Consider the following 27,965-nt stretch of genomic DNA (forward strand, 5'->3'; position numbering starts at 1 on the left):
GCATATATAGTGTACACATAACAAAGCGTTTCATCAATATACAATATTCACAACTGTCGCTTTTCATTCAGATACTATACTCCAAGGGTTGGACTTAAAGAAACCAGCTCTATATACGATGAGATCTACCTGACATAGCAGTATTCCTGGAATATTTTTCAAGACCAGCCGAAGTGAACGAAACGACTAGACTAGCCCGGGGATAGATCTCTCCCAACTCCTCTGCACTCTCTGCACATTCCTTCAAAAGTAGCAACGAAGACGAATAAGCGGCACCAGATGCAGACGCCAAATCCAACAAATGCGTAGCTGTTGCAAAGAGCAAAACCGTAATCGAAGTTCCAGGGAGATAGAGCTGTAATCTCGCAGAACGTAATTCAGATATAGTTTTTGTAATCTCCGACGCTATATTACGAAGTCTGGTTTCTGCATGTACAGCCGAACGAAGACAGAGATAGAATGCAGCCATGGCGGCTAGATAGAGTAAATAGATATCGGCCTGGTGGATCAGGAGCACGGTTGAAGCAGAGTCACTGTCGTGAGGCAGGTCGGGGAAGGGCGGGTAGAAACGAGCTGCTCCGGGAAGAGATTCGAACCAGGATTGTAGAAGGAAAGAGCATTTTTGGATTGCTGGTGCTGGAGATGGTTGGGCTGGGATGAGAGTTAGGGATGGGGAATGATCGTTTGGGTGGTGGGTTAGGGAGAGTTGAAAAAGGCCATCGAGGATTTCGCCCACGCATGCGGCCAATTTGATCTTCTCTATGTATAAGAGATTGGAGTGAGCTTGAAACTCGGGCGTTAGGAATCGTGCTGTAGAATATGGTAGGGCATCTTGAATATCGGATGAATATGCCTCGATGTTAAGGTCTTCTATCTCGATGATAGGAGCTGGACTGTCTTGAATTCGTGGAGGCCGTCGGACACCTAGAGAAATAAGCCTGTCACGAAGGTACAGACATGACCACAAGCGCCGCTGGAATTTGATAGAAAGATGTTGATGGCGATCAAAGGGCGGATAAAGACCAGCTGCTTGTGCCTTGCCGTGTGCGAGGGAAAGCCAGTAGTCGGGGTCTTTGTGGCTATCGTCCTCGACCTCATGCCAGTGAGTCATGAGCAGCAGAGCCTGGATCTGACGCACTGCATCGGATTCTGTGTCAAGAATATACAGCCACTGTCCAAGTCAGACTCCATTTTATGGAATAGAAGAGTGGTTTATCCAAACCTTGGTCTTTTCGAACAGAGACTTTCTCATCTCCCTACGAGAGGTATAACCGCCTTCCTGAACTATACAAGAATCGACAAAGGCACTCCCTGCAAACAGGACTGCTTGATATAGTAGAGGACTAGGGGATCTGCCCTCCCGAGATTTGACGACATCATCAAGGAATTCTGCTAGGTCGAAGAGGGGGCATAGAGGGTGAACCCATTTGATATACGCCACAAGGATCTCTCCACGAACCGGTGCAATGGGGATTCTGAACGCCCCTTTACGGTCCAAGAACTGATATGTGTCGAAAGGGAGGGGGTCGACTGGGCGTAAAAATGTACAGTCCCAACTGTTCCGTGGTTGTTGTATCTCTGTTGGGCCCAGGATTTCCTCAACAGTCGAGATCATACTATCCAGTGGGTGAGTCGACAAAACCGAGGGCACTTTGGTCATGTGTCGGCCATTTGCTATGAGAAAGACTGTCAGTAGATGATTCCATGGGCCCATGAGCCACGGGGATAAGGATCAGTAACAGACGGTTTGTGCTTTTGGAGCATCTCTTCTCTGGCGAGACTCGAGGGTGGGACGACGTTCGCACATGGCGGCGTTCTCTCTCTTTCGACTTCATGGAGACGTGGTCGATGGGAGAAGATGAGTATTGTATTGGAAAGAAAAGTGCTCGACTCTAGACTCGGAATGAAAAAGATGATCGTCGTCTGCAATGCCCCCTCTTTTCGAGCAGTTGCGGTGAATTCATCTCGTCTCGTCGTGCAGGGGAGCCTAAATCCGCGTCGGACTTGTGTCCGATGGAGGGACCAGGACTGAACTCTGAGTTTATTGTTCTCATTTTTAAGATGGATTTCCACGTTTTCAATGGGGGGTTATTTACCTCCAGTGCCCCTGAAAAGCAATGGAGTCCAATGCATTGCACTTTGAAAAGTGGAACTCTCTCCACTCTGCTTTGAAATCCTTGGGTTCGACGGAGTATATCGACATCGCCATCCATGGCATCGTCGCCGAGACATCCTCCAACACCCACAATGTCTCCAACCCATCCATCCAACTCATCCAAAACCATCGCCATCTTAGGCGCTACAGGTAATCAAGGAGGCGGTCTTGTCCGTGCTCTTCTCCAGAAAAATAAAGACAACCCAGCATCCCCTCCATTCACTATCCACGCTCTCACTCGCGACGTCCACTCGGCCTCGGCTCAGCGTCTAAAAGCATCCTATCCAAATAACGATGCATTGAAACTTATTCCTGCAGACGTGTATAATGTCGAATCCCTTCGTCAGGCTTTCGAAGGGGCTGACGGTATGTTCGCCGTCACGAATAATCGGATCCCGGGCAAATTGATTCAAACGGAAGAAGAAATGAGACATGAGCTGGTAGCAGGGAGGAATATCGTTGATGCTGCCAAAGTACTTCATCTTTCTTGAAAGGTCTAAATTGATCGTTGGGTCTGATTGTTTATAATGAGAATAGGCCTGCCACATCTCTCATGTCGTCATGAGCAGTCTCCCCAACATCGCCGAGGCAAGTCAGGGTCGTTTCACCAAAGTGTATCATTTCGATCATAAAAATCAAATCGAAAAATGGGCGAGAGAAGAGCTATATGCTATTACTAGCTTGCATCCTGGTTGGTTTCTTCCGTCGTCTATCCAGTGATGCCTATCCACTGACCCGGAAAATAGGATACTTTTATTCGAATATGCAATGGCCGCAATATTGTCGACGACAAGGTTGGAGACACTTCCATATATATAATGCTAGTGGATACATACTAACAACCCAGCTGATGGAATTGTTCGCTTCTGCCCCCCAGTACCAGGGGACACATTGGCCGATTGGGTCGATCCCGCCTACGATATAGGGAATTATGCTGCTGGTGAGCTGATTCATATTATAACATGAGTATATGTATTCCGAATTATTGACAGAGGAAAGAAATCTTCGTTCAAGGCCCCCAGAAAACCGCCTCCAAGATATACCCCGTCACCAGTCCGAAGGTCCCCTTCGCCCAACTCGCTACAATCTTCGAAAGCGTGACATCGCAGAAAGCTGTATTCGATCCTATTACTTTGGACGAGTGGGGTTCTACCGTTGCTGCGGCCACAGGCAAGGGTTATGAGGATGATATCAGGCAGATGGAGTGGACCGTCGTGGCGCCGAAGAACAAGATCGCTTATGGAACTATAAATCCTGACGATGATACGTCTTGGAGAGACCTGGGAGTAAGGGCAAGTACGTTCGAAGAATGGATAGAAAGGACGAAATGGAACTGGCCTCAATGAGCAACTAAATAGAGCAACTAGTAAAATCATAGTAAATGCATTATTCATAAGATTAACGATGAGCCATAGAAGATCAACTGCTAGCTCCAGCCATTTCAGCAATCATCATTTCGCGTCCATCATTTCTAAACAAAAGAAAAAGACCAAGAAGCTATTTCTGCCAGCAATATCTCATCCATTCAGAGAAGATGAGATATGGAGAACGCCTTCTTTTTTTTGTTTTTGCTGAAAAGAAAAAAGTAGAAAAAGAAAAGAAACAAAAACCCCCTCGCCAATATGCGAGAGTACAAAAGAGCAAAATTCGTCATATCGCCTTGCCTTCATCTCCATCACCCATTTGATGTCGTGTCACATCATCAAATATGAGCCAGAAAGACAAAGAAGAAAATATTATTATGCGCGGTCTTTTTTTGCCTGTACCTTCAATAAATCATCAAGATGAACCAAGGCAGTTTAACCCATTAGTGTATCGAGTCTATTTCAAGGTCCACGAAGCTCTCGAGCACGGCGCGAAAGTGGTGGGATCTTGCGAAGGATAGGATCGTGAGGGCTGTTTTCGGCAATGGCCATGTAGAGGGCCTCCAATCTCTGTGTAAGGATGTCCATAATCTTGGGTGCAACTTCACGAATGTCGGGGTCCTAAACCAAGAGGAAAAAAAAAAAAAAAAAGGATTAGCGAATCAGATGCCGATACAGTTTATGAATTCAGCATACCATTGGATTGACAGTTTGCAAAACGACCTCCAGCCACGTGAGACGCTCCGCAACATTGGTCTGCAAAGACGACGTGACCGCAACACCAACGGACAGAGCGACAATTGGGGAGAGGCTGGTCAAGTATGCAGGGTTCAAGCGGACGAAGAGGTTATCAAACAGATCGGCCTGCTGGGTAGATTGAAGCCACTATAGTAACAAAGATGTTAGCAATGCCAAATGGGTCGGTTTTCAAAGAGACCACAAACCTTGACGGAACCCTCCTCGTATCTGCCTTCGCGCATCAATTGAGTAATTTCAATCAGCTCCACCTCCTCCGGAGTTCTCGACTCGACCACGGGTGCAGGCGCGCCGGCAAGCGAGGGCTGCCGTGAACTGTGTGCACTTCCTTGGCTCTGTCGAGTAGCCAGAACGCGGTTGAGTCTTAGGACCTCATTCTGAAAGCCAGTTTGGGCCGCTGCCATCGAAGCCACGGTGTCCGAAAGGCTTCGCACGAGGGTAGTCAGCTGATCGATCTTCGCGGAGTCGTTGTGGCGCTGGATCTCATAGTGCTTCATCTGAACCTGCACCTGCTTCTCCATATCGGCCCCAATCTTTTCAGCAGCTCGGAGAGAGAGATTCTTGAATGCGGGGGTTATCGTGTTGTGCAAGGCCCTGGACATTTCACTTTCGACTTGGGAAGATAGTTTCTGAGCCACCGCGTCTGACATGACCTTCATCACATCAGGCTGTTGCACGGCCCGTGTCACCGCTTCCGGCAGCGCCTGGCGCAACTCTCGAGGGACAGCACCTCCTAGCTGTTGAGAAACGACCTCATCAATTTGCTTACTAACAGCAGCTGAGGTAGCTTCGGTCAGAGTAGGCATGACTTCGGTCTGGATGCTGTTCGACACAATACGTGCCAAATTCTTCTCCACGTTGTCAGAGAGGGTATCCGAAACCAGTCGCAAAACTTGGTCCTGCTTGGCTGCAGATGCGACGTCCCAGCTGCGGCGCTCTTCGTCGAAGCGAGAATACAATCCCTCGATCTCGCGACCAAGACTCTTATTGAACTCGCTGGAAACGCCACTCTGTAGAGCATCCATGTGCTTGGTCAAGAAATCACTCGCGCCACCGGCAAATAATTGAGGTGCAGGCTGGACAGTAGTGGGAGTTGTTGCAGAAGTGGCATCACTTCCGTTGAGTTGCTCCTTGGGAAGGGCGGAAGTGCGAGAGTCGCTAGAGGGGCCCTCGTTTGCGCCAGTGAATGAGGCGGGGTTGGCTTCTTTCACTTTCGTTGCACCTTCACCAGGACCCGCCGCGGTAGCTGTCGAGGCCTTCTTTTTCTTTTTCTTCTCGGGTTTCTCAGCGCCATTTGTCGCTAGGGCCGCCGGCTCAACCTGGTCTTCACCTGGCTTCTTCTTGATTGATGGCTTCGTCGGTGACTGTGTTCGCGAAGGACCGACACCAGCACCAGCACCAGCGCTGGTGTCAGCGGTGAGTTCTAGCGTCTTCTTCACAACCTCCTTGGGTGCTGCCTTGGTAGGGGTGGGCGCTGTGTCGCCATTGACCGAGGGCTCGTCCGTGACATAGCTAGGGAAAGTTTGAAGATCAGAAATCTCAATGAACCCTTCCTCCAGTGCGTTCACAGGACGGATTGTTTTGTTCTCCGAGCTCCACCCCAGATCTTCCTTCTTGATGTTGAGGCATGTAACACCGCGGGAGTGCATCACGTAGAGCTCAAAGAGACCGCTCTCCTCCTCTAAACCACGCTTGTCGCCGGCTGCCTTGGTGATAGGAAGGAGATCCAAGCTACGCAACTGACCCTTCGAGGCGAAGGAAATCTCCCGAATGCCGCTCATACAAGCAGTGGACTCTGGCTTAGGCAGACTGCTATCCTTTTCGCTCGAGCGTTTGATGAAAGAAGCCTGCGACATAGGCTGAAGGTTGTATCTCGGCGCAGAGAGATGAACAAAGTAAATCGAGTTGCGCGTAGGATGGCCGATAACGAGGATACCGGTTCCCGGGTGGTACGCGACGCTGCAGATGGCATCCGACTCGTTCTCGTGAGGGAACTTGAGCTCCTGCACAGCCTTACCCAGCCCAATATCCCAGAGCTGCAAGGTGTGGTTCTGCTTCAGTCCGACAAGAACATAACGGAGGGCCATTGATTTCACATAGGGGCGCAACTTGTCGATGAAGAGTACAGAGGTGGGCCAGGACTTCTCTGTGGGTGACCCGGTAACGAAGGTGTTCAGTGGAACACGGATTTCAGCGGGACTGGGGCCACTGGCGAGGAAAGCTGGGTTGTTAACAACCTCGCGAATGTCCCAGAAACGCAGTCTACCCGTCTTGTCAAGGGACGCGATAACAGTGTCATCGTCGCTGAACATGAAGTCCTTTCCGGCCTTGCCGGTCGATATTTTCAAGGCGCGTTCCTTGAAAAATTTCTCCGTGTTCACAGTTCGCTGAGATCCAGACACGCCGTAGCTTGGGTGGGTAGCTGCCTGGGGCGAAATCACATAGATATTCTTGCCACGGCCGATCGCAAAGAAGGCCGGATGACGAGAGCTTCGCTTGGCCCGCGTTTTCAGCTGGCCACCGGAAGTGTTCTCATCAGAAGCGGGGAATGGCGGGAAGATAAGACTCTCGCTCTCCAGAGCATCGAGCTCAAAAAGATCCGTCTCGGCTCGAGAGATCAGAGCCCAGTACACGGTTCCGCTGACACCAATACCCAAGATCGCCTGCTCCTCAGACGAGCCACCAGTTGTCAATGAAGTGCAGAGGGCGACATTGAACACCCGGTCACGAGTGGAGCGGAATACCTGCTTGTCGCTTCCATCGTCCTGGCGGATGATCCTCATGCCACCGTTCTTGGCGAGTGCGTAGACGATGTAGTCCGAGGTAGCTGAGGTCAAGGAGCGATCCAACTGATCGAAATCCTTCTTCAGACGAGCGATGTCCATGATGCCATCGTCTCGAAGAGTTGTAAGTTTTCCGGTGTTCGCCTTCACGGCAATAGAAATGAAGGGCCTCAGAGGGAAGTTGTGAACATGAACAACACGCTCTTCTTCCTTCACGGCGCTATCTTCTGCGCTCTCCCAGCTATCAACTAGCGCATCGCCATTTCCGTTATGCGCTGGCTCCTTCGAGGGGATGGCGGTGTCCGGAACAACATCCTTTGTAGACTCCTCGGGAGAGGTGACGTCATTGGCTTCAGCGGCCGTCTCCTGGAGATGACTGGCAATAGAGGAAAGCATAGCTTTGGTGCTCTCTTCCTGTGCTGTTCGAAGAGGAGCCTCCTCTTCTTTGACTTGCTTGTTAGCTGCCTGGTCGACTTCGCGGCCAATCTGATCAACAAGCTGGCCAACGACTTCAGAAACAGCCTCCTTTTGTTCCTCCGCCAGACTAGGGGACTTGACGTCTTCCGATCTAGTGGTGTCCAGAGGCTTCGATTCTGCCAGAACAGGCTCAGCCTTTGTGGCAAGATTGACCTTCTTGTTCTTGGTGATTTCCACAGCCGGGCTCGCACTCCGAGACTTAGGCTGCGGAGTCATTTTGCGGGGAGACGCGGCTGCCAGCTGCTCAAACGGGTTGACATAAGTGAAGAGCGATTCCTTTGGCGTCATGGACGCTTTGGAAGCTTGCGACGAGATCGTATCCGGTTTCCCAGGCATAATCTCATCGAAGCCAGGTTCTTCCAATGCCTCCTCGACTATTTCGCCCACCGTCGCGGCGTCGTCAATCAACTCCTTCTCCGGAAAAGGGGACTTTTGAGGAGAGACGACGGACGGGGACTGAGACGTCGACTTTCGGAGCAATTCATTGACATCCACTTGCTGACCTGGCTTTGGGCGGTTGAGCAGGCGAAGCAACATGTCCTGGGTGTTCTCAGCGGTCGGCGCAGCGGATGAGGAGCTCTCCCCTGCACCGACGGCCTCCGGTTGGACATAATGCGAGCCTACAGGCATGGTAGCCTGAGGGGCCGCTGCGGAAGCGGGCGCGCCCTGTCTGCCAAAGAGAGTCGCAACCAAATCCGACGCGGAAATGTTTCGCGCATGAGACCTGGGAGCTCCTTGCTCGGGTCCAGTTTCCTGACCCAGAGGCGACAAGGGTTGCTCCATGCCCATCATGGGAACCTGGTGCTGCGGACCCTGATGACCAACCCCAGCTTGGTTGAACTTTAGAAGGTTCAGAAGATTGGCGGCGCGGTCGGGATTCTGGGCCTGGGGTTGCTGAGGCTGCTGTTGGGGGTACACATCGCCGCGGGGCGTAGGGACGTTCGGGCTGAGGATATCCGAGCCATGATGGGGCGGAGTATTCATCGGCGAAGGGCTATGCATGGTAGACGAGACCGAAGGATGGTGGTAACCATGCTGGTGCAGCTGAGGATGAGGGAAGCTCTGCCCGTCATAGGGCTGCGGCTGGCTGTACTGATGCTGCGGCTGGCGTAACCCAGGATGGTACTGCGGAGGATACTGCGACATGGGAGCATCATGACCAGGCGTGCTCGAAGGAGATGGGCGTGGTCTGATGCTCGCCAGAAGAGCCTGGAGATCATTGGGGGTGGACATTTCTGTCACGCACCGTTGGGGACAAGGTGACCTCCAAACGAAATCCAAGCTCAAAGAATCTCTCGCGAGCTCTCTTTCGAGAGCAAAAAGGAGGGATAAAGTAGCAGTAGCAGGTCGTCTAAGGATTGAAGGGGCAAGAAGCAGAAAGAAAAGAACTATAGTACAAAGGATAGGGGAAAGAAAAGGAAGGGAAGAAGGGAAGAAAAGATGACGGTCAGAAGTTGAGGAAGACGAAGAGAAGAAAGTGGCACTAGTGGCTGTTGTGTGTGGCTAGTGGGCGCTGCGGCTGACGGGTGGAAAAGCAGCAGCTTTAACTATCCAAGACGAGACGACGAATTGGTGAAGCAAACGATGGATGAAAGGCTTCTACAGTCTTTAAACCTCATTGAATGAATCTGAATGTTTCTATCACGTCCTTTCTACCATTCCATTCACCTTCTTTTCAGTTCACCCTACAGCTGTGAAACCGGAAGATTCACAACCTTCTTTGGTCGCCACTGATTCCGAATTATTGTCCGCCCCTCTTTGAAGCAGCTTCCCGACAAGTTACATCTCCAGGGGATTTAACTCTCATCATGTTCTGTCTCAGGAGGTAAGACGATTTTCCATTGCTGAGGCTATCATGTCCAGAGTGCTGACAGATCTCTACAGCTGGTTACCTCTCCTCTTCATCCCAACCAACGCTTCCCCTCTGTTCATCATTTCCTTCGTCACTCTCACCTACATACTCCATCGCCCGTGCATCTACTGCTCCGCCTTGCTTCTCATTCTCTTCATCTCCTCCTGTCACTGGTCGGATCGTTGCTTTTTCGATCTACGAGGCGACTGGTTCTCTCCGCGATTCACATCCCCCATGTCCCAGGATGCGCTGCCGACCAACTCGTCCATGGCAATAGACCAGGTGCCGGGCTTCAATGATAGCCTCGCCGGGTATATGATGGAGACCGTCAACACCACGACCAAGGCGCTAGCAGGAGCAGCAGTGGAGGAGATGCAGCGACGACTCGCCTTCAACGAGACATCTGCAGGAATGGAAGACCTGAGGTCGGAAGAATGGACTGGGATTGGACTGGAATGGTTGCGGAGTCTGCTTGGACGACGCGAGTGGACTCTTCCCTGTGTGGATGTGAAGGTCCGCTTATAGATGATTCGTTTCCTAGACCCTGGCTCACTGAGCGGTGGGTAAGGGAACGATGATCAACTTGGATGGATGGGTTAATGATCACGAGCTGGTGTTGATTTGCGATATCTTCCTATTTAATGCCTTATACGACATGATGCGGAATTATTTCAATGATACCGGTTCTCGTATCCTGCCCATGTTGAAATCATAGACTGTACATAATTTACTGTTTCACCAGAGGTCTTCCTCTTTTAATGAACATTTGAATAGTTTTTGGCTGATATAATTTATAAATTTTCAGTGATTCACGTATGGTCAGCATATGATGCAGAGTTTCCAAAATAGCTGCCAATACGAAGTACAACACCCCCTCATCTCTCGATTGTCTCAAAGCACCATCTATGCTATTCAGGAATAGGAAACCACGGTAATTGTTCACAGTTATCTATTTATCCATCTAATCATGTTCGATGGGCTTCTCGGCATGTTTGCTGGTTGTCTCTTGTTTCTCGGCTGCCTAGTTGGTATAGTTCTAATTTTAGCAAACTTCAGAATATCTGCAGATTACACGGAGATATACTTGGCTGATCAAAGAGATAGTAGTCTAAAACGTATCACATGCGAGTGATATGATCTGATTCTTTAGCGATGACGATAGACGGTATGACAATGAGTAGATTTAATATACATACAATATAGCTCAACCTCAGTCATCATAGGTCAGAACACGATGCAGACAAACAACACACCAAATTGTATTATAAAGATACAGGAATATTAAAGAAAGAAAGAAATCAAGATTATTTAACAACAAGGCGTAGTTACAAGACAAATAGGTATCTGACTAAAAATAAATATGCCAAAAGTGATCCCATGCTTGGGACAATATCAAGCAGACCACAATCAGAAACATGAAGAATAAGATTCATAAATGTAGATAACGAAGTAAATAGAAAACATCGTTACGCAGGACATGAAGAAACAGAACAGAAGGTGGTATCAGAACGTTAGAGCTCATCATCGTGAGACTCCCATAAAGCATGAGAATGAAAAAATAAAACAGTAACCGGATGAGGCGGCGGACATCTCCGGAAAAGGATCGATCAAATAGAATGTTATTATTGTCGGTTCATGTCGGAAGGTCAAAAGAGTGAATCAAGTAGGCTTGCGTCTGTCCGGGGACTGAACGCGCAGTCGTCGGCCGATAAGCACGAGTTTTCGATTAGTTGTATCCGGGGCCGCCACTTGTCACCGGCATCGGCCAGTCATCCTCTGTGATACTACTCCAGAACATCCAGATCATAGCCACTGCCAAGAGTGTGAAAAGAGTTTCAAACAGGGCACCGTTGATTTTGCCATCTGTTGCTGAACAAAGATGAACGCTGATGACATAGGTGAAGATCTGGCCAATAGCGAACAGCAGACCTGCACTGGTCAAGTACACTGTAGTTTGTTAGCAAAAGACCAAGAAAAGTGAAATGACTGCAAGGAAACATACACATCGGCCGAAACTCGCCCAAGATCCGGAGCACCAAGATGGACTCCATAACGTAAAAAACCACAAGACACACCAGCGGGAACAGCTGGTACAGCACGTACAAGGCGATATTCCGGTTATCGCCCTGTAAACTTGAATCGAAATGGCCGGTCCATGAAAACGCGGTATCCAGGGCAATATAGCCCGTTCCGATGAAGAAAACCAAGGCGGAGGTCAGGAGAAGACCCATCGAAGCGGGTGTGCCGTCGTCGAGCAGTTGGAAACCCACGGCGGCATTCAACAAAAGAACCCAGCAAGTTGCAGTGATTGCGGCAATATGAGCAGCCGAAAAACCCTGATCACAAATATTAGATGTGTTTACACGATAAGGATCCATCACGACCAACCTTTCGAACCGCATCGTCAAGTGGGAAACCACCCACGGTAAAAATTTCACAAATCTCGATGACGATGAAGCCGAAGAGGAACAATTGCATCTCCCTGGCCTTTGGTTAGTATAGAACCATTGAAACTGCGTCCAACCCAGCGCATACCTTCGCCCAACGGCTGCCTTCTTCCTTTCGGATCTCCATATCAAAAAGACTGACGCGAGGATCGAGATGAAGGCTAGAATGATCGATCCTGTATCGCATAGACGTTAGTGCCATGTCGGTCTAGTCTGTCGTCGTTCCTTCATACCCAGATTGCTTAGGTTCCTGTCATTGCTGAGGCCAATACCCGTGAGGGGACAACCGCCGAAGTCTTTATTTGGGGGTTGGTTTTCCTTGAAGAGCTATGCGCGAAAGCCAGTCAGTATCATCCAAGCGACAATATCCAAGGAGTTGCATCAACATACATTGCAGACTGGTAATGTCGAGTCTCGACAAAAGTCCTAGATTAGAGCAAGGGTCGCCAGTCAGTCACTTGTGTCCCTCGTTTTTCTCCCCCCTATGGCGGTGGATCGCATGTCAAGTCCGACTCACATGGAAATTCCCGAATTGCGTCGAACCCATGATGTCGAATGACTTGAACGTGAAGAAGCAGAATAAAGTATAGGCGAAGGTGGAATTGGAATGATTCCTCCAATTCGATTGATGATCCTGACCCGCGCCGAGGACCGTTCACGAATCACGATCGCCCCGTCGCGGATCGGAGGCGATTGAGGCGAGGCACCAGCTGCAGCAAAGATAATCGGGCAGGGAAATGCTCCGTAGACCGTGTGGTCTCAAGGGCCGATGCAGACGTCAGACGAATAAAGGAACGGGGTTAATTAAGAACAAAAGGGAAAGAATAGAATAGAACCAAAAAAAAAAAAAAAAAAAAATAAGATGGATGGGCAGGGTGGTGGAGATAATACAACAGTGAAACGACCGCGGTGGAGGAAGAGGAAAAGGTGAAGAAATCCCAGAGTCGGAAGAAGCGAGACTGAGAGGGGAAGAGGCTAAGAGGAGGACTAAGAATAAGATGGCAAATAACTAATTTGCAGCCAGACACGACAGAATGACAATAATTAATTAATTTCCAGAGCCTCACAGCTTGCATTTGCCGTTATTTGAACGATCCATTATTGCCAGCTGCTTAATGCGAATTAAATATTGCATCTTGCAGGCATATCCAGGAACACCCTCCTTGGGGGGCTGGAGAGGTTGGATGTCTTGAGCGTTATAACCATCGCTCTCCTCCCTGGTTCTTCCTGGTTCAATTCTCTAATGTTCCTGAATTGATTCTGATCCTTTTTTCCATCCTTTCCATCCCACTGTTTCTTCCATCGCCATCCATGGATCAGTTCTATTCTCGTTGCCTGTTACTACCGGCCAAGCCTGATGCTTGGGTGGTCTAATTATGGTAACGAATCCACCGAACCAGAAGATGGAGAATAATCGTTATTCCCAACACAATCATCATCATAATAATTATCCTTATGAGATACGGCTGATTAAATGATAAATGATTTATTGTGAAGATCAAATAATAGTCACCAGCCGCTGAAGATCAAGATGTCTCACTGTCTCAAATCTCAACACCTTCAGCCACCGCCAATTCGCCTTCTCTGCTGACCGGGTTTCTCTCTCCTTGCTTTTTTTCTCCGGTCGACCGGTTCTTTCGACAATCAACCCTCCTTAAGATCGACTATCATCACTATCTAGTACTAAATGCTGGTAGCTTCGAGTTAATATGTTATTCTCTTTGACCGCCAGATCTGGAACTCTCGATGATCGACACCAGGGTCTCATTATTGAACATCTTAGATACTACTCCGTACGTAACACTGGTAAGATAGACTGGTGCATATGACAGCTGTTGCCATGGAAAGTCGCTGTTGATATCAAATCTTTCTCGACTATTCCGTATCCCAAGGCCGATTCAGAACTTTAACACACATCCTCAACTTCCAATCCCTTGCCATCGTGCTCGCCCAGATCCAACTTCAATGTCCGTCCAAACAATTCCAGCAACATCTCAAAGCACACCTTGGTAATCGCTGGGTCGTATCGGCCCTTGCTGAGCTCGTCTCGGATAAATGCATCTGTCACATCCCATGTCAGCAAGATCGTGGACTTAATGCCCGTGTCATACAAATTCAACGTACGCTGTGCCCAAGCCACCTCATAGAATCCAAACAGAACTCCCTTCTCATGCAATGTTTTGCGGATCAAATCACGTCCCTCGGGTGGAACATGGGTGTCGTTCTTTCCAAAGATCTATTTTAAACAAACATTCCCATTAGCGCCTGGCGACTTGACTTACGCGGCACATATATAACTCACCATCAGTAACTCGCCCTTGATATCTCCCGCGCGGGCCAAACTGTCATCATTCTTTCCCTCCGCAAGAGTTTTGCTATGAATATCCGTAGCAAAGTAACACACCGCTGCCTTGATCCGGCTATCCAACGCGCAGCGATATGCAAGATGACCACCCAGACACATGCCGGTTGCACCAACTCGTCCATTGCATGTGGGGAGCGAAAGCAGGTAGTCGACACTTAGCGAGGCATCTTCATCATAGGCCGCCAATTTCTGTAATTGTCATCAGAAACAACTCGAATTCGCTGAGAAACTGGGATACCTTACCTTGCTGATTTTCCAGAGGTTTCCCTTGTCCGTATCTTCGGCGTTGTATGACAAAGGCTCCGGTCCGGTGAATTCATGGTAGCTTGAAGGAGCAACGCAGATGTATCCTTGGCCGGCGATTTGTCTCGCGAACCGCGCGACAGGACCGGTCACTGTGATATTATATTAACCATGATATAACTCGAGCTAGTTTCTCATGAGTATACATACCCTGGTAGATCTCACTAAACACAACTACTCCGGGGAACCGTGCCTTGGGGTAGCCGGGAATAGTTGGGTGGAATACATAAAGGCCTATTCAAACGTCATATCAGCATTCGTGGATCATTCCCATCCAACATGAGATCAAAAGAAAAGCAATATTCAAGCTAGTAAATCAGTACATACGCATGCTCCCTTCTACACCTGCCTTTGTTGGGACATCATGGACAGTTTCTTGAATTAACATGGCGCTGTAATAGCTGGTCAGTATGGACAATGTACAAGTCGGAACATAAGGACGCGGTGCAATTGAACTCCTGGTTTATCCCAGACCCAAATTCTTTACTTACGCTGGTTTTCTTCCAATTGATCGACGTTAAAACAGTGATGTCTACGGTGTTGTCATTGATCTCTGATAAGCCCTCAATGAATGTGGGGGAGGGGTCGGGTCATGTGATTGTGACGGGTTCTATCAGATCAAGTAAAAGATGACCCATGAGATGAAGTGTTAGAATTACACAGTAGATATGTTTGAATCTAAATTTAAGATCTAATGAATAAAAGTTATTATAGGATATTTTTATTATGAATTTGAGAATGAAAGCCTTATAGAGCGACGCCCCCCCGTCACCGATCTTGGAGAAGCCAAAAGAAACCAAATAAATAAGTCCGATGATAAAAGCTTGAAATAATTTACATGGAACGAAATCAGCTTGAATAATATGCTGGGATGGGAACGCCCATGTCCATGAGGACAAGGCAGAGGATGAGCCTCAACAATGGCAGGCAGCATGAAATACGTGCTCTTCCCAGAGTCAAAAGAAAGCGCGAGTATTATAATGACATATCGGACTCTAGAGACGTAAAAGTCACAGAAAGAAATTCATAGCTGCAGTTGTAAGCATGTCGATATCTGCAAGCGCAGAAGTTGAAGCCACTGATACGCTAGGTCATCCATTAAAAGACATACTAGATTACAAGTCAGTCAACTACCCTTGCAAGTTATAGAATCCAATGTACTCACAGGAATAAATAGGTAAGGAACCTGTCTCTCGTACTCCTTCCAGGTCTCACCATACTTGTTGCGACAGCGTTGGATATCACGCAGAGCACGGTGGGAAATCATGCAGGCAAAGAAAAGAGGATAGAACCACGGGAAGGGGCTGCTGAACCCGGTGATGAGACCCCAGTTCAAAGCAAAGAAGAGATCGCAGGTGTAGTGGATCTTGCGAGCCTTGCCATCTGTGCAAATGTCAGTCACTTGTATAGCCTTGATACATGGTAGAAAGCCACTTACACCATCCGTCAACCAAGATCTTAGAGCCATCTTCGGCTGTGAGGGTCTTGGGGTTTTGCAGAGTCTGCCACGGGAGTTGAGGGAATGTCTTTCGAGACACCATGGTACCACGCTCCTGCTGACGGAAGCGGTTCTTCTGGCTGTTGGTTGTGTCCCAAACCCAGTACACAAACAGATACGAAGCGTACATGAACACCAAGAAGTAGCGGTTCCAATGGTATTCAGATGGGTCGTGGCTGGCAAGGTAGATGGTGCAGTGGCAGTAGCTCAACGGCACACCAGCAAGGTTCCAGAAGATCAACATGAAACCCCATTTCTCATAATACATGTCCCTGTTCACTCGTTAGTTAACTGGGTTCCTTGACTACCAGATAATATAACGGTATACTCACCAAGTTGAAACAATGCACTCCTCGCCCTTGGAGCAGGCGTTTGCGTACAGGAAATGTGCCATCAGAACGAAGCCAACTTCTCCCGAAACGTAGCCGTAGACCTCGTATTGTCTGGCCGCAGCACCCAGGGAGAGGAAAAACAAAATGTACCAGGGAAGGCGAACTTCAAAGAACATCTTGAAGTCCAGGATTCCGAACATACGCGGGTTGAGTTCTGCACCCATGAAGAAGTCGTAGATCGGGTAGCCAGTCATACGGTGCTCTGCACCACGAGCCAAAGCCGAGAAGTACGCGATGAACGATACTAGAAAGCCGGAAATGATTGCAACACTAAGGAGGGGTCCGAATTCATCGATGATGGTATACAGTTTGAAGACTCCAGTGAAGTGCAGGGCCAACGCCAGGACAATGCTGGTGTAGAAAGACCAGACAGCAGAGCAGTAATAGGGCAGCTGCTTGCCTCCCAGGTGAGGGAGAGTCCGACCAATGACAGTTACACCAGGGAGCAACACGTAGCAAGCACCCTCGAAGATGAAGAAAACCCAGTAGATTGTCCAAGCCTTGATCGATGGGAAAGCGCCCTCATACACCAGGTTACCCATGTGGGCAAAGAACTCAGACAGGCTCTGTCCTTCGGCCGCGCGAGGGAACTTGCCATCGTAGTATGTGGCTCCAATCCACATGTAGTACATCAGCAACGGGAACCCGATCATCATGGACAAGACACCCAAAGAACCCCCAAATTCGAAATGACCGCTGTAATCGATCTTGGGGTCCTTGCCCTCTTCCCAGCCGTCGACAATGCGCGACTTCTTTTCACTCGAACCATTGGCGTGTCCATTGGTGTCAACGGTCTCCGGCTTCTCATTGTCTCCGGCCCGTCCATTGGTCGCAACTGTCTTTGTCTCCTCGTCCGAAACATCTTCAACCTTGACATTTGCGGCGGTACGTCGTCGAGTCGAGGACTTGGGTGGTACTGGAATGTCAGCCGGTGAGTCGGACACATCATCTGCACTGGTTTCTGTGGCCAACGCGGTACTGCTACGAGTAACTCGGCGGCCAGGTGTCTCTATGAACCCGGGACGTTCCATTTTCCTAAAGGAAAGATCAATTTGTGAGCTGGAAGTGACAGACAAACGAATAGCCTTAAGTGCGCAAAGAATGGGCAATGGGGAAAAGGGGGGTAAACAATCGAGGGTCGCAAACGGGCTTCGTCCAAACAAACAAATTAAATACTTACCTGGGGGTTTTCCCCGTTTGGGAGCGCGTTGAAGGCATGGCCAACTACAGTAGAGTAAATGGAAAAACCAGAACTATGGTGGTTGGGAGGAAGAGTAATTTCAAAAGAAAGGAGGAATTGAAGCGAGGGAGAGCGAGGAGAGAGGGATGGTTGGAGTAGTTTGGTTGATCTGCCGCAGCGAAATTTCGGCTCGCCGCGATTTTATTAGGCGTTCTTCAGGGACAGCGAGATTCCTCCCCCACAGGACAAGACCGGATCAAGGATGATCTTCACTACATATGCACTTAATGCTAGGCATCTACAGGGATATGTTCCCTGTTAAGTTTGATAAAGTACGGAGCAGAGTATGAAGAGTTTGGTTATGAGAGAATATTTCATTTAGTTCTCTCAGTTCTTTCTCCCTTGCTGGATTGATTCTCTAGACATGAAGCTCATCTTGTGAGCATTGGAATGAGCCTAATATTCATGGTACATCGAATATTTGTTAGAGTGTGGCTGTAAAGGCCTGGTTTTGACTACTGTTGTACATGGATGAATGGAGTAGAAGATGACACCTGGCCAATGTTTGCCAGTGGGCATGAGAGAAATAGAAAAAGACTTCTATATTTTCTTCCATATATGAGTCGATGTATATGATCAATATTACGCTGAGATAATAAACCGTCTGACTCCCATGCCCATGTCCTGCCAATTGTACACCTCGTTATCGCCCACACCACCGGAAATATATCAATTCGAATGCGCCCTGGAGATCGATAAAAAAATACCATAAATGGTATGCGTTTGCGCCAGAACTTCGCTCATGCTCCTCTTTGAATGTTAGTCGACATAAGCGTAATCTTCTTGTTCTTCTTCTTCTTCCCGCCCGTTGAGGAAGAAGGATTGCTTGCTTCCGCAGCGGTCTGGGCGATCAGTTCACTTTCCTGCTGGGCTAATAACTCATCCTCCCAGCCACGGAACCATCCATCATTTGCAACACCTGCTTCAGACTCGGATGGATTTGTAAGTGGAGTGACAGCCGTCGTTCCCCATACGGTGCGAGAGCCCGGTGGACTGGTTGAAGGCGAGGCCAGAGCCCCAAATTGAGATGATGGTCGAGGCGGAGAGGCAGAAGAGGAACCAACCTCAAAGAATGAAGAGTCAGCACCGCCAGCCAGAGGTTGGAAATCACGGTCTGAGAATGGTGGGTCATTGGTACTAATACTGGGCCTCTTACGACGAGCCGCAGCCCAGCGTTTGTCGTCCTCCTCTCGCTCCGCACGAATTCGGTCTTTTTCTTCGCGGACCTCCTTGTCCTTATTACGTTTTCTTCTTCTGTCGGTTTCTGTGCGAAAGCGCTCGAGAACCTCCGGTACAACCACATCTCTCCAGTCGCACTCCAGAAAGTTTACCTCACATCCGTGGGGCAGGTGGCCCAAGTACTTCACTCGCTTCCGAAGCTCGTCATCTATAATGTGTCCGGTCGAGATATGTTCCACCCGAGGTAGGATCGTGGCTGGAAAGAGCGAATAGTCGCCAAACGCAGCCTTGAGAATGCGAATGTCCAGAGGAGACAAGTAGAACTGAGGCAGAGCTTGGTAAAAGTAGTACGGGGAATCTGAAGGATGAGATCCAGCTGCTTCATTCGATCGACCGTTTCCAGGATCCCTCTGCTTGGACTTTGCGCCTGATGCTGAATTCAGGTGGACATTATCCACTGCCTGTGACAGGCGAGCTGTCTCATCGGATGTCCCAGGTGTAGAAGCGGAGCCTATTACACTCGACGATGAAGGAATGGACTCGGCAGATGAGCTTTCTCCGGATTTGTTGGCATGCTGCGACGTATACATTACGGCAAGCTCGTCTGGTGGAGATTCGACCGCGATCGGCTCTCGTGCAAGTTTCTTTGCCGCGGGTTGCCGTGAAACATCCGGAGGGTTTCCAATGCCTTTCACCTTCTGTTTTGCGTCCGTGATGGAAGCAATCGCCTTTTGGGTCCAAGTTGTCTCGTCTCCGAATAGAAGTTCGTCTTCCAGCTCCTGCTTCCGGAGGTCTTCGATTTCAGCATCGTGCTGAGAGACCATGTAATCTTCGCCTCCTTTCATGATTCGGGCATAATCGGCAACCTCCGCAGCATGATACCAAGGGATATCGTCTCCAAATCCAATGCTCTCTGCACCATCTCGGGGCAGCGCAAGAGTACTTCCGGGTTCTCTTTTCACCAATCTCAATACCACATCACCTCCTTCAATTGGAAGATCGCCTTCTTGGCCGCGAAACCATCGGACAGGTCGAGTCTCCGAGGTATAGACCGAGTCCCAGCAAATAGGACACTTCTTCCAACGAGCCTTCTTTTCGGGACCGGGATTTTCTTCATCGTTCGAGTGCATATAACGAATTAAACACGGTAGACAGAATATGTGTCCACATCGAGCCATTCGCGGAGCTACGGGCGTAGATAAGCAGATAGGACAACTGGCATCTTGAGTTTGAGCCGAGACTAAAACTTGAAGAACCGAGTCCCAGTCCAAATGCACATCGGCGTTTGCCGCGTGGGCCTTGTAAACACGATTTGGCGTCACAATAAATCGATAGTTTGCGTGGACATAGCGAGCTTTATCTACAACATGGTATCCCCAGGACGCATACCGACGAGGATTACGATGTGGTATAGAATGGTTTTGAGGACGAGGGGGAAGAGAAAAGTTCATCAAATGAGTAATGGACGTCTGTCCTTTTCGGCTAGTTGTTGATCTCATGGCGGCCTATATATGCAACTGTTAGTTCTGTCTACTCGACAAAAGAGCAATGGATACAGGTACTCCTGGGATACATACAGACTGGTTATACTCATCATCATCCAACAATCGGGGGCGTCTCTGCCGTTTGTGTTGACCCTTCCGGGCCTGGTTGTTTCTTGCAGAGGTTGAACTCTTCGAGTTGAACCCTGCCCCAAAACTGCCAGAGCCTCCCGGGCGTCGCTGGTGGCCTCCGTCAATCGAGGAAGTTGAATGAAATGTCGCAGAAGGTGATGTATTCGGAATATTCACCGCTTTGGAAGAGGTTGGAATCTGGCCCGGGTTGGAAGACATTTCTCACAAAACCAGACAATTCATTGAATTGATGACTCCCACTGCCTTCTTTCAGTGAGGCGGGGGAGGCAGCCTTTTTTTGGCGGAGGGGATAGACGAACAGGACCGGAATTGAACCCGACGACAACAACCGTGCCTTTGATGAGGTCGAATGAGCCAACTTCGCCAAAAAAGAACGACAGTGGGTAGATTGTATAACCGTAAAGCAATAAAAACCCCGAAGGGCAAGATGAGGAGAGCAGAAGCACCTGGTTCCCAATCCTTTTCTCCTGGCGACGACGGCGAAGAGGGGCGAGTATGTCATCTCTTGGCAGCCAATGGAGCCTCAGGCACGTGCCACCCAAAAAACATCATCTCATCTCATCTCAGCCCAGCAAATCCCCGTTGGTTTGCCTGCCTTTCGCCTCGTTGCTCGCTTCCCCCACTCCCCCCTCTTGCTGGTTCCCTAAGCCGTCGGGGTATTTTTCAGGTTCAATTCAATTCCTCCGTATTGGTTCCTGAACCATCAGGTTGGTATTCAATCCGCTTTGCCTGTCGCATCTCAGTGAATAACGATCCCTTTGAACCTCCGCAGAACAAACCACCACCGTTAGCCACACAAGCCTCAGTTCAACGACTACCCGTTCTCGCTCTCTGACCGGCAAGGTTAGAATGGCCGCGTAGACGGGTGGGACGCTCCTCGCTCTATCTTTCCCGTTTAACGTTTCGCATGGCTCCCATTGAGGCAACGCGTGGCTGAACAGTCAAAGCGATTCTCCGACATACCTAGACATGATGAACCATCACTTGCCCGCAATGCCCCATGGGCAGCCGCCCATGCCACCTCGACGGCAGCAAGATCTTCCTTACACTACAGGGCCTCCCACGATGCGATCTCCCCCGGGATATATGGGATATCACCCCCACATGAATGGCCATCCGCCCCCTGCTTATTCACCGCAGCAATACCCTCATTGGTACCCAGCCTATCCTCAAATGCAGCTCCCTCCACGCCCTTACCAGCATCCTTATGGCCCGATGATCGTGTCTTCCTATCCACACGCGCAGCCCATCATGGCACCAGCTCATATCCCGCCCCCAACGCTCCCGTTGCAGCCGAGGACTTCAACTCCTCTTCAATCCACCATGTCTCCCGTTGTCCCCGCGCCAGTCCCCGCGCCAGCCCCGATTGATATGCCCGAACACCCCCCTGCAAATATTCCTATCCACCCAGCTCCCAGCCCCGCTGTGTCCTCGCCACCAGCTCCAGAAGCTACAAAGCCTGTTCCAACCCCTAAAGAGCCCTTCCGTGCACCGGTAAGTTATTTTAGCCCAAACCTTTTTTTTCTCTTTTCTTTTCTTTTTTTTAAGGGGGGGAAAGGTCAAATAAGCATCAAATGGAGTTTTGTCTAATCTCACTAATCATGGACCAGCTGCCCTGGCTTTCCGTTCCTGACCACCCGTTTCCTGCCCGTATCTCGCGTCGGCGTCGAAAAAGCCGTCTTTTCCAGTCTTCCTCGAAGTCTGTAGAGCTTCCCGCAAAGGAAGGCCTCCGGAATGCCCGCGCAGAAGAACACGCAAAGCGTGAAGAGCCAGCGGCCCAAACATCATCTGAACCGCAGACGCCAACACTATCTGGTGCTCCGTCGGATTCAAATTCAACGCAGCCAACCACGCCTTCATCGGTGGCTCCAAAACCGTCGACGCGTCCACAGTCTCAGGTTCAGGCTCAGACAAAAGCATCGAAGCCTGCTGTTCCTGTAGTCCCTGTAGTCCCTGTCCTTCCGCAGAGTCCAGCTACCCCGCGTCAACCAGCTAAGGGTGACACTTCTGAAACGCCCAAGTCCACAGCTGATACTAAGCAAGAGGCTCCAGCTGGCATCCCTGTAAAAACGGGCGCGAGTGTCTCAGAGGAGTCTACCAATGCCGCCTCGCCTCGTGCGGCACCCAAGTCATGGGCAGATCTTGTGCGGGCGAAGAATCTTTCTAAGGCCACAGCTACTCCCACTGCAGCATCGACCGAGTCAACCGGCATAATATTACCCAAGAACGAGTCTCTTGCTAATGTCTTGACTAACCTGGCTGAAGACGTTAACCAGTATAGCGATAAGGTGGCTTTCCTTGAACCTAGGGGGCTTGTTAATACTGGTAATATGTGCTACATGAACTCTGTATGTCCTCATAGACTCTCAACACATCTAGTTGTATACTGATCTTCTTTTTCTACAGGTTCTCCAAATTCTTGTTTCATGCGTGCCATTCTACCAGTTCCTGGACCATATTGGCCGAAGAGCAGCGCACAGCTTCCAAAGCGATGTTCCATTGGTCGATGCTATGTGAGCGAACTTTGTTATCTTATTACTAGTGGATTTATACTGACATTAGAATTTTCAGGATTATGTTTATGAGGGAATTTCGGGTTATCGATGCGGCGCATTCGGAAGAACAGCTGAAATTACGGCTGAAACCCAATGAGCTGGAGCACTATGGCGAAGCATTTATCCCAGAGTTCGTTTATCAGGTTATCAGACAGTTGCCACGTTTCCGGGACATGCGAGTATGTTTTTTTTTTTATATTACAGTTTCTTTTGTTTTGTGAGAAGCATCATGAACTAACGTCTTTTACCTAATTCAGCGCGGACACCAGCAGGATGCGCAAGAGTTTTTGGGCTTTCTTTTGGAGGAAATGCACGAAGAATGCACTCGTGTCGCCAAAAATGCCCCGGAATCCGAATCCCAAGATACTATTGATGAACCATCGGGCGACGGCTGGCTAGAAGTTGGTCACAAACAAAAGCCCGCAGTCACCCGCGCATCCGGTGACATTTCCCAAGAATCGCCCATCACCAGGATTCTGGGCGGCAAGCTAAGGTCTGAATTCAGAGTACCGGGCAATAAGATCTCAGTGACCTTGGAACCCTACCAGTCTTTGCAGCTCGACATTGGATCAGCTGATGTCCATAACATCGTCGATGCGCTCAGAGGTTTGACCAAGCCGGAAAATATTCAAGGCGACTTCAACTCTGCACGGGGCCCCAATGTAACAGCAACCAAACAAATTTTCATTGAAAGCTTGCCACCTGTTCTCATCCTTCATCTGAAACGCTTCCAATATGACAATGTGACGAATGGCACACAGAAGATCTGGAAGAAGATCGGTTACCCACTCGATCTTGAAATGCCTCGAGAGGTCTTCCCACCTAACAAGCGCAATGTCATGATGTCACAAGGTGGTCTTCCTAAATATCGACTTGTCGGTGTGATTTATCATCACGGAAAGAGCGCTAGTGGCGGCCATTACACGGTGGATGTTCGACGACAGGATGGTCGTGAATGGATCCGTCTTGATGACACAGTCATCCGCCGTGTCAGGAGTGAGGATGTCGCTGAGGCAGGCGGCGAGGAAGACCCTAAGGTTCTTGCCGCGGCGCTGGAACAACAAAAGCGCCCCAATGGCAATATTTTCGATCATATCGATCAGGATGATCTGGAACATCCCGACAACGAGAGAGGGTGGAGTCAAGTTAACGGCACAGGCGCCAGTGGGCATTCAAACAAAAAGTCCGTCTCGGGCATTGCAAACGGGGCTTCTGCTCCATCTGCCTCTGGGCTGTCATCTGGAGTTCGAACTCCAATCGGAAGATATGGATCTCGTGACAACAAAGTCGCGTACTTGTTGTTCTATCAACGAATCGCGTGATTCAATTACATCAAGTTTCAACACAGATGAAAAAAAAAATCAGAAAAAGAAAGAAAAAAAAGCAGTCTCTACTGCATCGTCTCGACTTCGTCCTTCCTGTGTGCAAGGCATATTATCCCTTTTCCTCATCAATCTCTCAATACTACTTAATGGTATACCCTGCCACGATGCCGCAATGTACCTGACGTCATCTAATCCACACAGGGCGCCACTGCTCATGTCGGCTGTACATATAAAAAAAGTGACATCGACGAACGACAAGTCTATGTGTTTATGACCAATTCATAATCTTTTCCCGGTACTTTCTACCGGTACAGCGGGCGATGAACGTCCGAGGGCGTGATGATTCGGTCGGCAGCCATCTACGAACCCGAACACCCTGCGCCATCGGTTATTAGGTTTGGCTTGCTGTTCCTCTGCAATTATTTTTGACGGCGAGCATTTAGCATCTTATACCTTCTCATTTATCCTATTTTATTCTTATCATTTGTGTTCGTGATGATATTTCCCTTTGATGTTTATTCATCTATCATTTGATCTTGTTTATCTGGTGGGATGTTGCTCTGGTATATACCCCAATTTCCTCGCATAGCCCTTTGGTTTGCCTTGTGGATTCAGATGGGTTTTTTCTTTTTTGATATGTGGCGTGGACGGGATTATAATGACTGCATGAATTTTCTTTTCCCATAGACATTTGTCGGTCCTTAAGGTGGTCTTGAGCAGAAGAAAGAGATTTGCGTGATGGAAAAAGCGGATCGCTGCATACGGTCGATCTGGATGGACCGTGATGGAGCGATGCCTGGATTGAACCTTTTTTTCTTCTTTATCCCCCTTTGAACTGTTTGAATTCTTTTATTAATGACGAGGTATCCGATTTACGGAGGTGGGTTTTCCTGGTGGGAGGGTTGAGTGTCAAAAAAGGGGATGGAGTTCTACGAAGATCCCAAAAAGCATGTTTTAGAAAAAGAAAAGAAAATCAAAGAAATTGATAGATAATCCGTTCGTTCTTTGGTTATATCAATGTAGCCATTTTGATTAGGAGGGATGGGTACTGTGGGTTTTCGCCTCAATATTGTGCTGTAGCCCAAGACCAGTCGACCTGTCGGTCATTATATGCAAAATTCAGATCACCAGAATGCATTGCCAATATTACATTTCTACTGCATAAGAGTGAGAGTTAACATATGGTAGGTACAGGAACAATCTTTTCTTTGTGAGGATATGCAGATAGTATATCACCACAATCTCGCCAAGATTGATGAAAATAGTTACCAGTAAAGAAGAAACAGATGAATCATAGAACTCATCCACCTCAGCTGGAGATTGAATGCCATCGTGGACTCTCAAGTTTCAAGTAATTGTCAAAGTAGGGTCTCCTGAATCATGAGTAACCAAATTCACTGGCCGCTCGGGCTCCTCAGCATGTCCCGTCCCAGGCTGCGGCTGGCTTGCTGGAGAAGATGTCCTGATAATCGGCCGACCAATCTTGAACGTGGATCGAGGTGGTTCACGCGCGCTGCCACGTTTGCGGCCTCGGTTGTTAACAAATTCCAAGGTGGGCGTTGCCGTACTATGAGTTCGATCTAAATTCGTGATTGAAACAGGCTCCGGTTCGGCTGAACCGATACTCAGCACTGTTGAAATTGTCCGTGGAAGATGGTATCCTGCCTTGACCAATGGAATAGAAAGCCCATGAACGACCTATTTGTCTGTCAGAGTAACCTCAGTCTGAAGCAAATTAGAAATCACATACAATACTGCAGATGACAAGAAACCATACAATCACATAGATTGCCTCCGAAACTTCTTGTGCATCCTCTCGAACTTTGCCATCAACCGTGATCTGACGTAAAAATTCTCGGCTAACGGACAGGTAGAATACAGCCCCGACCCCAATGGGCCCAAAGAAGCCAACGAAACCCGCCTGAGCGAGGCGCTCTATCTGGTGGATCGATTTATGCATTGCAAGGACAATAGGCATCCGGCGAACCAGTAGGATCAATATTCCCAAGAAGATGAGGCGATAGATGGGGATGATGCTATTGTCCAAAAACGTGGACCAAGGGCAGACTGCACCAAACCACATGAAGATCGATAGATTGAGAAGCATGTCGATTGTCGGTTGCAACGAATCATCTAGCGTCTCCAGGCGAAACCAGTCACTAGTAATGTCAGCTTGAGCCGAAGGTAAAATGGTACCAAGGTCTTACTCTTGAGTGAAAACGTTTCCAGCGACAAAACAGGCCAGGAGGTCATCTGTACCAATAAGACCACAAGTTCCCAGGATAAATAGCTGAGCTTTGCGTCAGCACTCGGTAACAGTTGATATTCGCTCCCAACTCTAGACTTACTGCAAGGGAAATGGCAAAAACAAGAAAGCTCTCGCGGTCGACATAGCGCTTTTCTTCTGCCCAATGTAGCATCTCTCTGGAGAGCCAGCCGACAGTAGTGCCGTACACAACGCTCAAGATAACAGTATAGACCCAAGTCTCGTAGAACCATAGCCCCATGGCTTTTCCAGCCCCTCCGCTATGACCCTCACCCCCCATCCCGGTATACTTGAGAAGATACAGTCCAAAGAAGAGAAACGGATAGCCGAGGCCATCGTTAGCTCCCGATTCAGCCACTATGATTCTTTGTAGCGGGCGGGGGACATTCCTATCTGCAAATTTGCCCTTAACAATGGAGTTGGAAAGCACTGGATCAGTGGGTGTTACGCATGCACCAACTATAAGAGCATGCAGAAACCGAAAGTTTGGAACCAGCGCCCAGATTATAAGGCTGCTGGACATCCACATGGCAGCCATACCAGGCCCAAGAAGAAGTGACAGGCTCTTCCATTCTATCTGTAGGTATCTTTTCGGAAGCTGAACACCAGCCAGGACCAACTGTACACCGAGAACGAGTCTAGTGAAATAGAGAGTGATTTCTTCTAGGTTTTGTTCTGAGCCCAACGCATAATCTCTAGGTCTTATAAAATTGGCGGCATGGGGAGAGAAGATGACACCAGCTAAGAGCGAAATTACTGCATCCTGTCAGTGACCATTTTCCCAAGTGTAACGCAGAGATAAAACAAAAGAATGGTTGTACGGACATGCTTCGGATAGATAAAATCTCTCCTTGAACAAGTAAGACACAAGCCCAAAGACTGATATGAAACCTCCGAGTGTCGCACAGACGATGTTAAAGTTTATCAGAGAAAGCGTGGGCATTTTTCTCCTTGCGTCTGGTATGACAGATCGCCCAGCCACTGCAAGTCTGCACTGTAAATAAGACGAGCCAAGAACTGCCAGAAATATTCCGCTTCTGAAAAGCTACGAGGAATGTTGTAGTTGGAGATATTGGTCCTGAAGGACAGTCTAAGTTGCGGGGGAATAAACGTGTCGCACGAATGTTTATCGAACCCTCAAGAAGGCACAAGCATGTGTTATTCAATCATGATATAAATTCCTTGGTTCAAGAGATTTCCGGTCATCTAGGGGGATTTGAAATCCACTGGCGATGAATCAAGACTGAGCTGGCCGTGAAGAACTGGCAGAATGGAATTGAGAGACAGACTCTATGTCCAGAAATAGTGATATGCCCAAAAAGCAGCTACAAGAAAGCTGGTTCAATATGCACAGAGCAAAATGCAAGCGTTGAG

The 27,965-nt window shown here is 48.8% G+C and overlaps 9 protein-coding genes across 9 annotated transcripts; 3 read left to right on the forward strand and 6 right to left on the reverse strand.

Annotated features, from left to right (window-relative positions):
- Positions 1 to 109: 109 nt before the first annotated feature.
- On the reverse strand, positions 110 to 1,714 carry ASPWEDRAFT_111022 (fungal specific transcription factor domain-containing protein; the record flags this gene model as incomplete). The annotated part of the gene is made up of 2 exons (XM_040828218.1): positions 110 to 1,171; positions 1,223 to 1,714. 2 exons carry the CDS (start codon positions 1,712 to 1,714, stop codon positions 110 to 112), a joined length of 1,554 nt encoding a protein of 517 aa, XP_040689350.1.
- A 533-nt stretch (positions 1,715 to 2,247) lies between these two features.
- ASPWEDRAFT_172472 (NmrA/HSCARG family protein) lies at positions 2,248 to 3,501 on the forward strand (the record flags this gene model as incomplete). The annotated part of the gene is made up of 5 exons (XM_040830937.1): positions 2,248 to 2,628; positions 2,693 to 2,846; positions 2,902 to 2,949; positions 3,003 to 3,095; positions 3,155 to 3,501. The coding sequence occupies 5 exons, from the start codon at positions 2,248 to 2,250 to the stop codon at positions 3,499 to 3,501; spliced, it is 1,023 nt and encodes a 340-aa protein (XP_040689351.1).
- Positions 3,502 to 3,981: 480 nt separating this feature from the next.
- Positions 3,982 to 8,768, reverse strand: ASPWEDRAFT_155743 (uncharacterized protein; the record flags this gene model as incomplete). The annotated part of the gene is made up of 3 exons (XM_040829688.1): positions 3,982 to 4,140; positions 4,216 to 4,404; positions 4,464 to 8,768. The coding sequence occupies 3 exons, from the start codon at positions 8,766 to 8,768 to the stop codon at positions 3,982 to 3,984; spliced, it is 4,653 nt and encodes a 1,550-aa protein (XP_040689352.1).
- Positions 8,769 to 9,343: 575 nt separating this feature from the next.
- On the forward strand, positions 9,344 to 9,912 carry ASPWEDRAFT_51660 (uncharacterized protein; the record flags this gene model as incomplete). The annotated part of the gene is made up of 2 exons (XM_040837631.1): positions 9,344 to 9,360; positions 9,420 to 9,912. The coding sequence occupies 2 exons, from the start codon at positions 9,344 to 9,346 to the stop codon at positions 9,910 to 9,912; spliced, it is 510 nt and encodes a 169-aa protein (XP_040689353.1).
- Positions 9,913 to 11,113: 1,201 nt separating this feature from the next.
- Positions 11,114 to 12,381, reverse strand: ASPWEDRAFT_28295 (chitin synthase export chaperone; the record flags this gene model as incomplete). The annotated part of the gene is made up of 7 exons (XM_040833118.1): positions 11,114 to 11,334; positions 11,390 to 11,723; positions 11,776 to 11,869; positions 11,923 to 12,010; positions 12,068 to 12,161; positions 12,225 to 12,260; positions 12,352 to 12,381. 7 exons carry the CDS (start codon positions 12,379 to 12,381, stop codon positions 11,114 to 11,116), a joined length of 897 nt encoding a protein of 298 aa, XP_040689354.1.
- A 1,359-nt stretch (positions 12,382 to 13,740) lies between these two features.
- Positions 13,741 to 17,423, reverse strand: ASPWEDRAFT_51662 (uncharacterized protein; the record flags this gene model as incomplete). Its single annotated transcript, XM_040837632.1, has 8 exons — positions 13,741 to 13,895; positions 13,959 to 14,070; positions 14,137 to 14,388; positions 14,443 to 14,594; positions 14,653 to 14,736; positions 15,664 to 15,885; positions 15,941 to 16,272; positions 16,333 to 17,423. The coding sequence occupies 8 exons, from the start codon at positions 17,421 to 17,423 to the stop codon at positions 13,741 to 13,743; spliced, it is 2,400 nt and encodes a 799-aa protein (XP_040689355.1).
- Positions 17,424 to 17,962: 539 nt separating this feature from the next.
- ASPWEDRAFT_40915 (RING-type E3 ubiquitin transferase MAG2) lies at positions 17,963 to 20,929 on the reverse strand. The gene is made up of 2 exons (XM_040835423.1): positions 20,389 to 20,929; positions 17,963 to 20,316 (listed from the first exon to the last, which is right to left on the reverse strand). Exons 1-2 carry the CDS (start codon positions 20,641 to 20,643, stop codon positions 18,373 to 18,375), a joined length of 2,199 nt encoding a protein of 732 aa, XP_040689356.1. The 5' UTR covers positions 20,644 to 20,929; the 3' UTR covers positions 17,963 to 18,372.
- A 165-nt stretch (positions 20,930 to 21,094) lies between these two features.
- On the forward strand, positions 21,095 to 24,575 carry ASPWEDRAFT_40917 (mRNA-binding ubiquitin-specific protease UBP3). Its single transcript, XM_040835424.1, has 6 exons — positions 21,095 to 21,939; positions 22,056 to 22,793; positions 22,852 to 22,958; positions 23,017 to 23,179; positions 23,258 to 24,474; positions 24,527 to 24,575. The coding sequence occupies exons 1-5, from the start codon at positions 21,439 to 21,441 to the stop codon at positions 24,320 to 24,322; spliced, it is 2,574 nt and encodes an 857-aa protein (XP_040689357.1). The 5' UTR covers positions 21,095 to 21,438; the 3' UTR covers positions 24,323 to 24,474; positions 24,527 to 24,575.
- Positions 24,576 to 25,450: 875 nt separating this feature from the next.
- Positions 25,451 to 27,965, reverse strand: ASPWEDRAFT_40919 (putative Na/H antiporter). The gene is made up of 5 exons (XM_040835425.1): positions 27,417 to 27,965; positions 26,674 to 27,347; positions 26,533 to 26,615; positions 26,076 to 26,484; positions 25,451 to 26,023 (listed from the first exon to the last, which is right to left on the reverse strand). Exons 1-5 carry the CDS (start codon positions 27,532 to 27,534, stop codon positions 25,673 to 25,675), a joined length of 1,635 nt encoding a protein of 544 aa, XP_040689358.1. The 5' UTR covers positions 27,535 to 27,965; the 3' UTR covers positions 25,451 to 25,672.

The sequence above is a fragment of the Aspergillus wentii genome, assembly GCF_001890725.1.
Source record: "Aspergillus wentii DTO 134E9 unplaced genomic scaffold ASPWEscaffold_4, whole genome shotgun sequence".
Classification (NCBI taxonomy): Eukaryota; Fungi; Ascomycota; class Eurotiomycetes; order Eurotiales; family Aspergillaceae; genus Aspergillus; species Aspergillus wentii.

What these genes read in the sequence shown, in the direction of transcription:
- ASPWEDRAFT_40915 (XM_040835423.1), bottom strand. Translation starts at nt 20,643, where the DNA reads ATGTCTTCCAACCCGGGCCAGATTCCAACCTCTTCCAAAGCGGTGAAT. An exon ending in ATGATGAGTATAACCAGTCT is followed by an intron (nt 20,317 to 20,388) that starts GTATGTATCCCA and finishes TTGCATATATAG; the next exon opens with GCCGCCATGAGATCAACAAC.
- ASPWEDRAFT_40917 (XM_040835424.1), top strand. Translation starts at nt 21,439, where the DNA reads ATGCCCCATGGGCAGCCGCCCATGCCACCTCGACGGCAGCAAGATCTT. An exon ending in GTTCCATTGGTCGATGCTAT is followed by an intron (nt 22,959 to 23,016) that starts GTGAGCGAACTT and finishes TAGAATTTTCAG; the next exon opens with GATTATGTTTATGAGGGAAT. An exon ending in CACGTTTCCGGGACATGCGA is followed by an intron (nt 23,180 to 23,257) that starts GTATGTTTTTTT and finishes TACCTAATTCAG; the next exon opens with CGCGGACACCAGCAGGATGC.
- ASPWEDRAFT_40919 (XM_040835425.1), bottom strand. Translation starts at nt 27,534, where the DNA reads ATGCCCACGCTTTCTCTGATAAACTTTAACATCGTCTGTGCGACACTC. An exon ending in TTTTTGCCATTTCCCTTGCA is followed by an intron (nt 26,616 to 26,673) that starts GTAAGTCTAGAG and finishes CGCAAAGCTCAG; the next exon opens with CTATTTATCCTGGGAACTTG. An exon ending in GGAAACGTTTTCACTCAAGA is followed by an intron (nt 26,485 to 26,532) that starts GTAAGACCTTGG and finishes TGACATTACTAG; the next exon opens with TGACTGGTTTCGCCTGGAGA.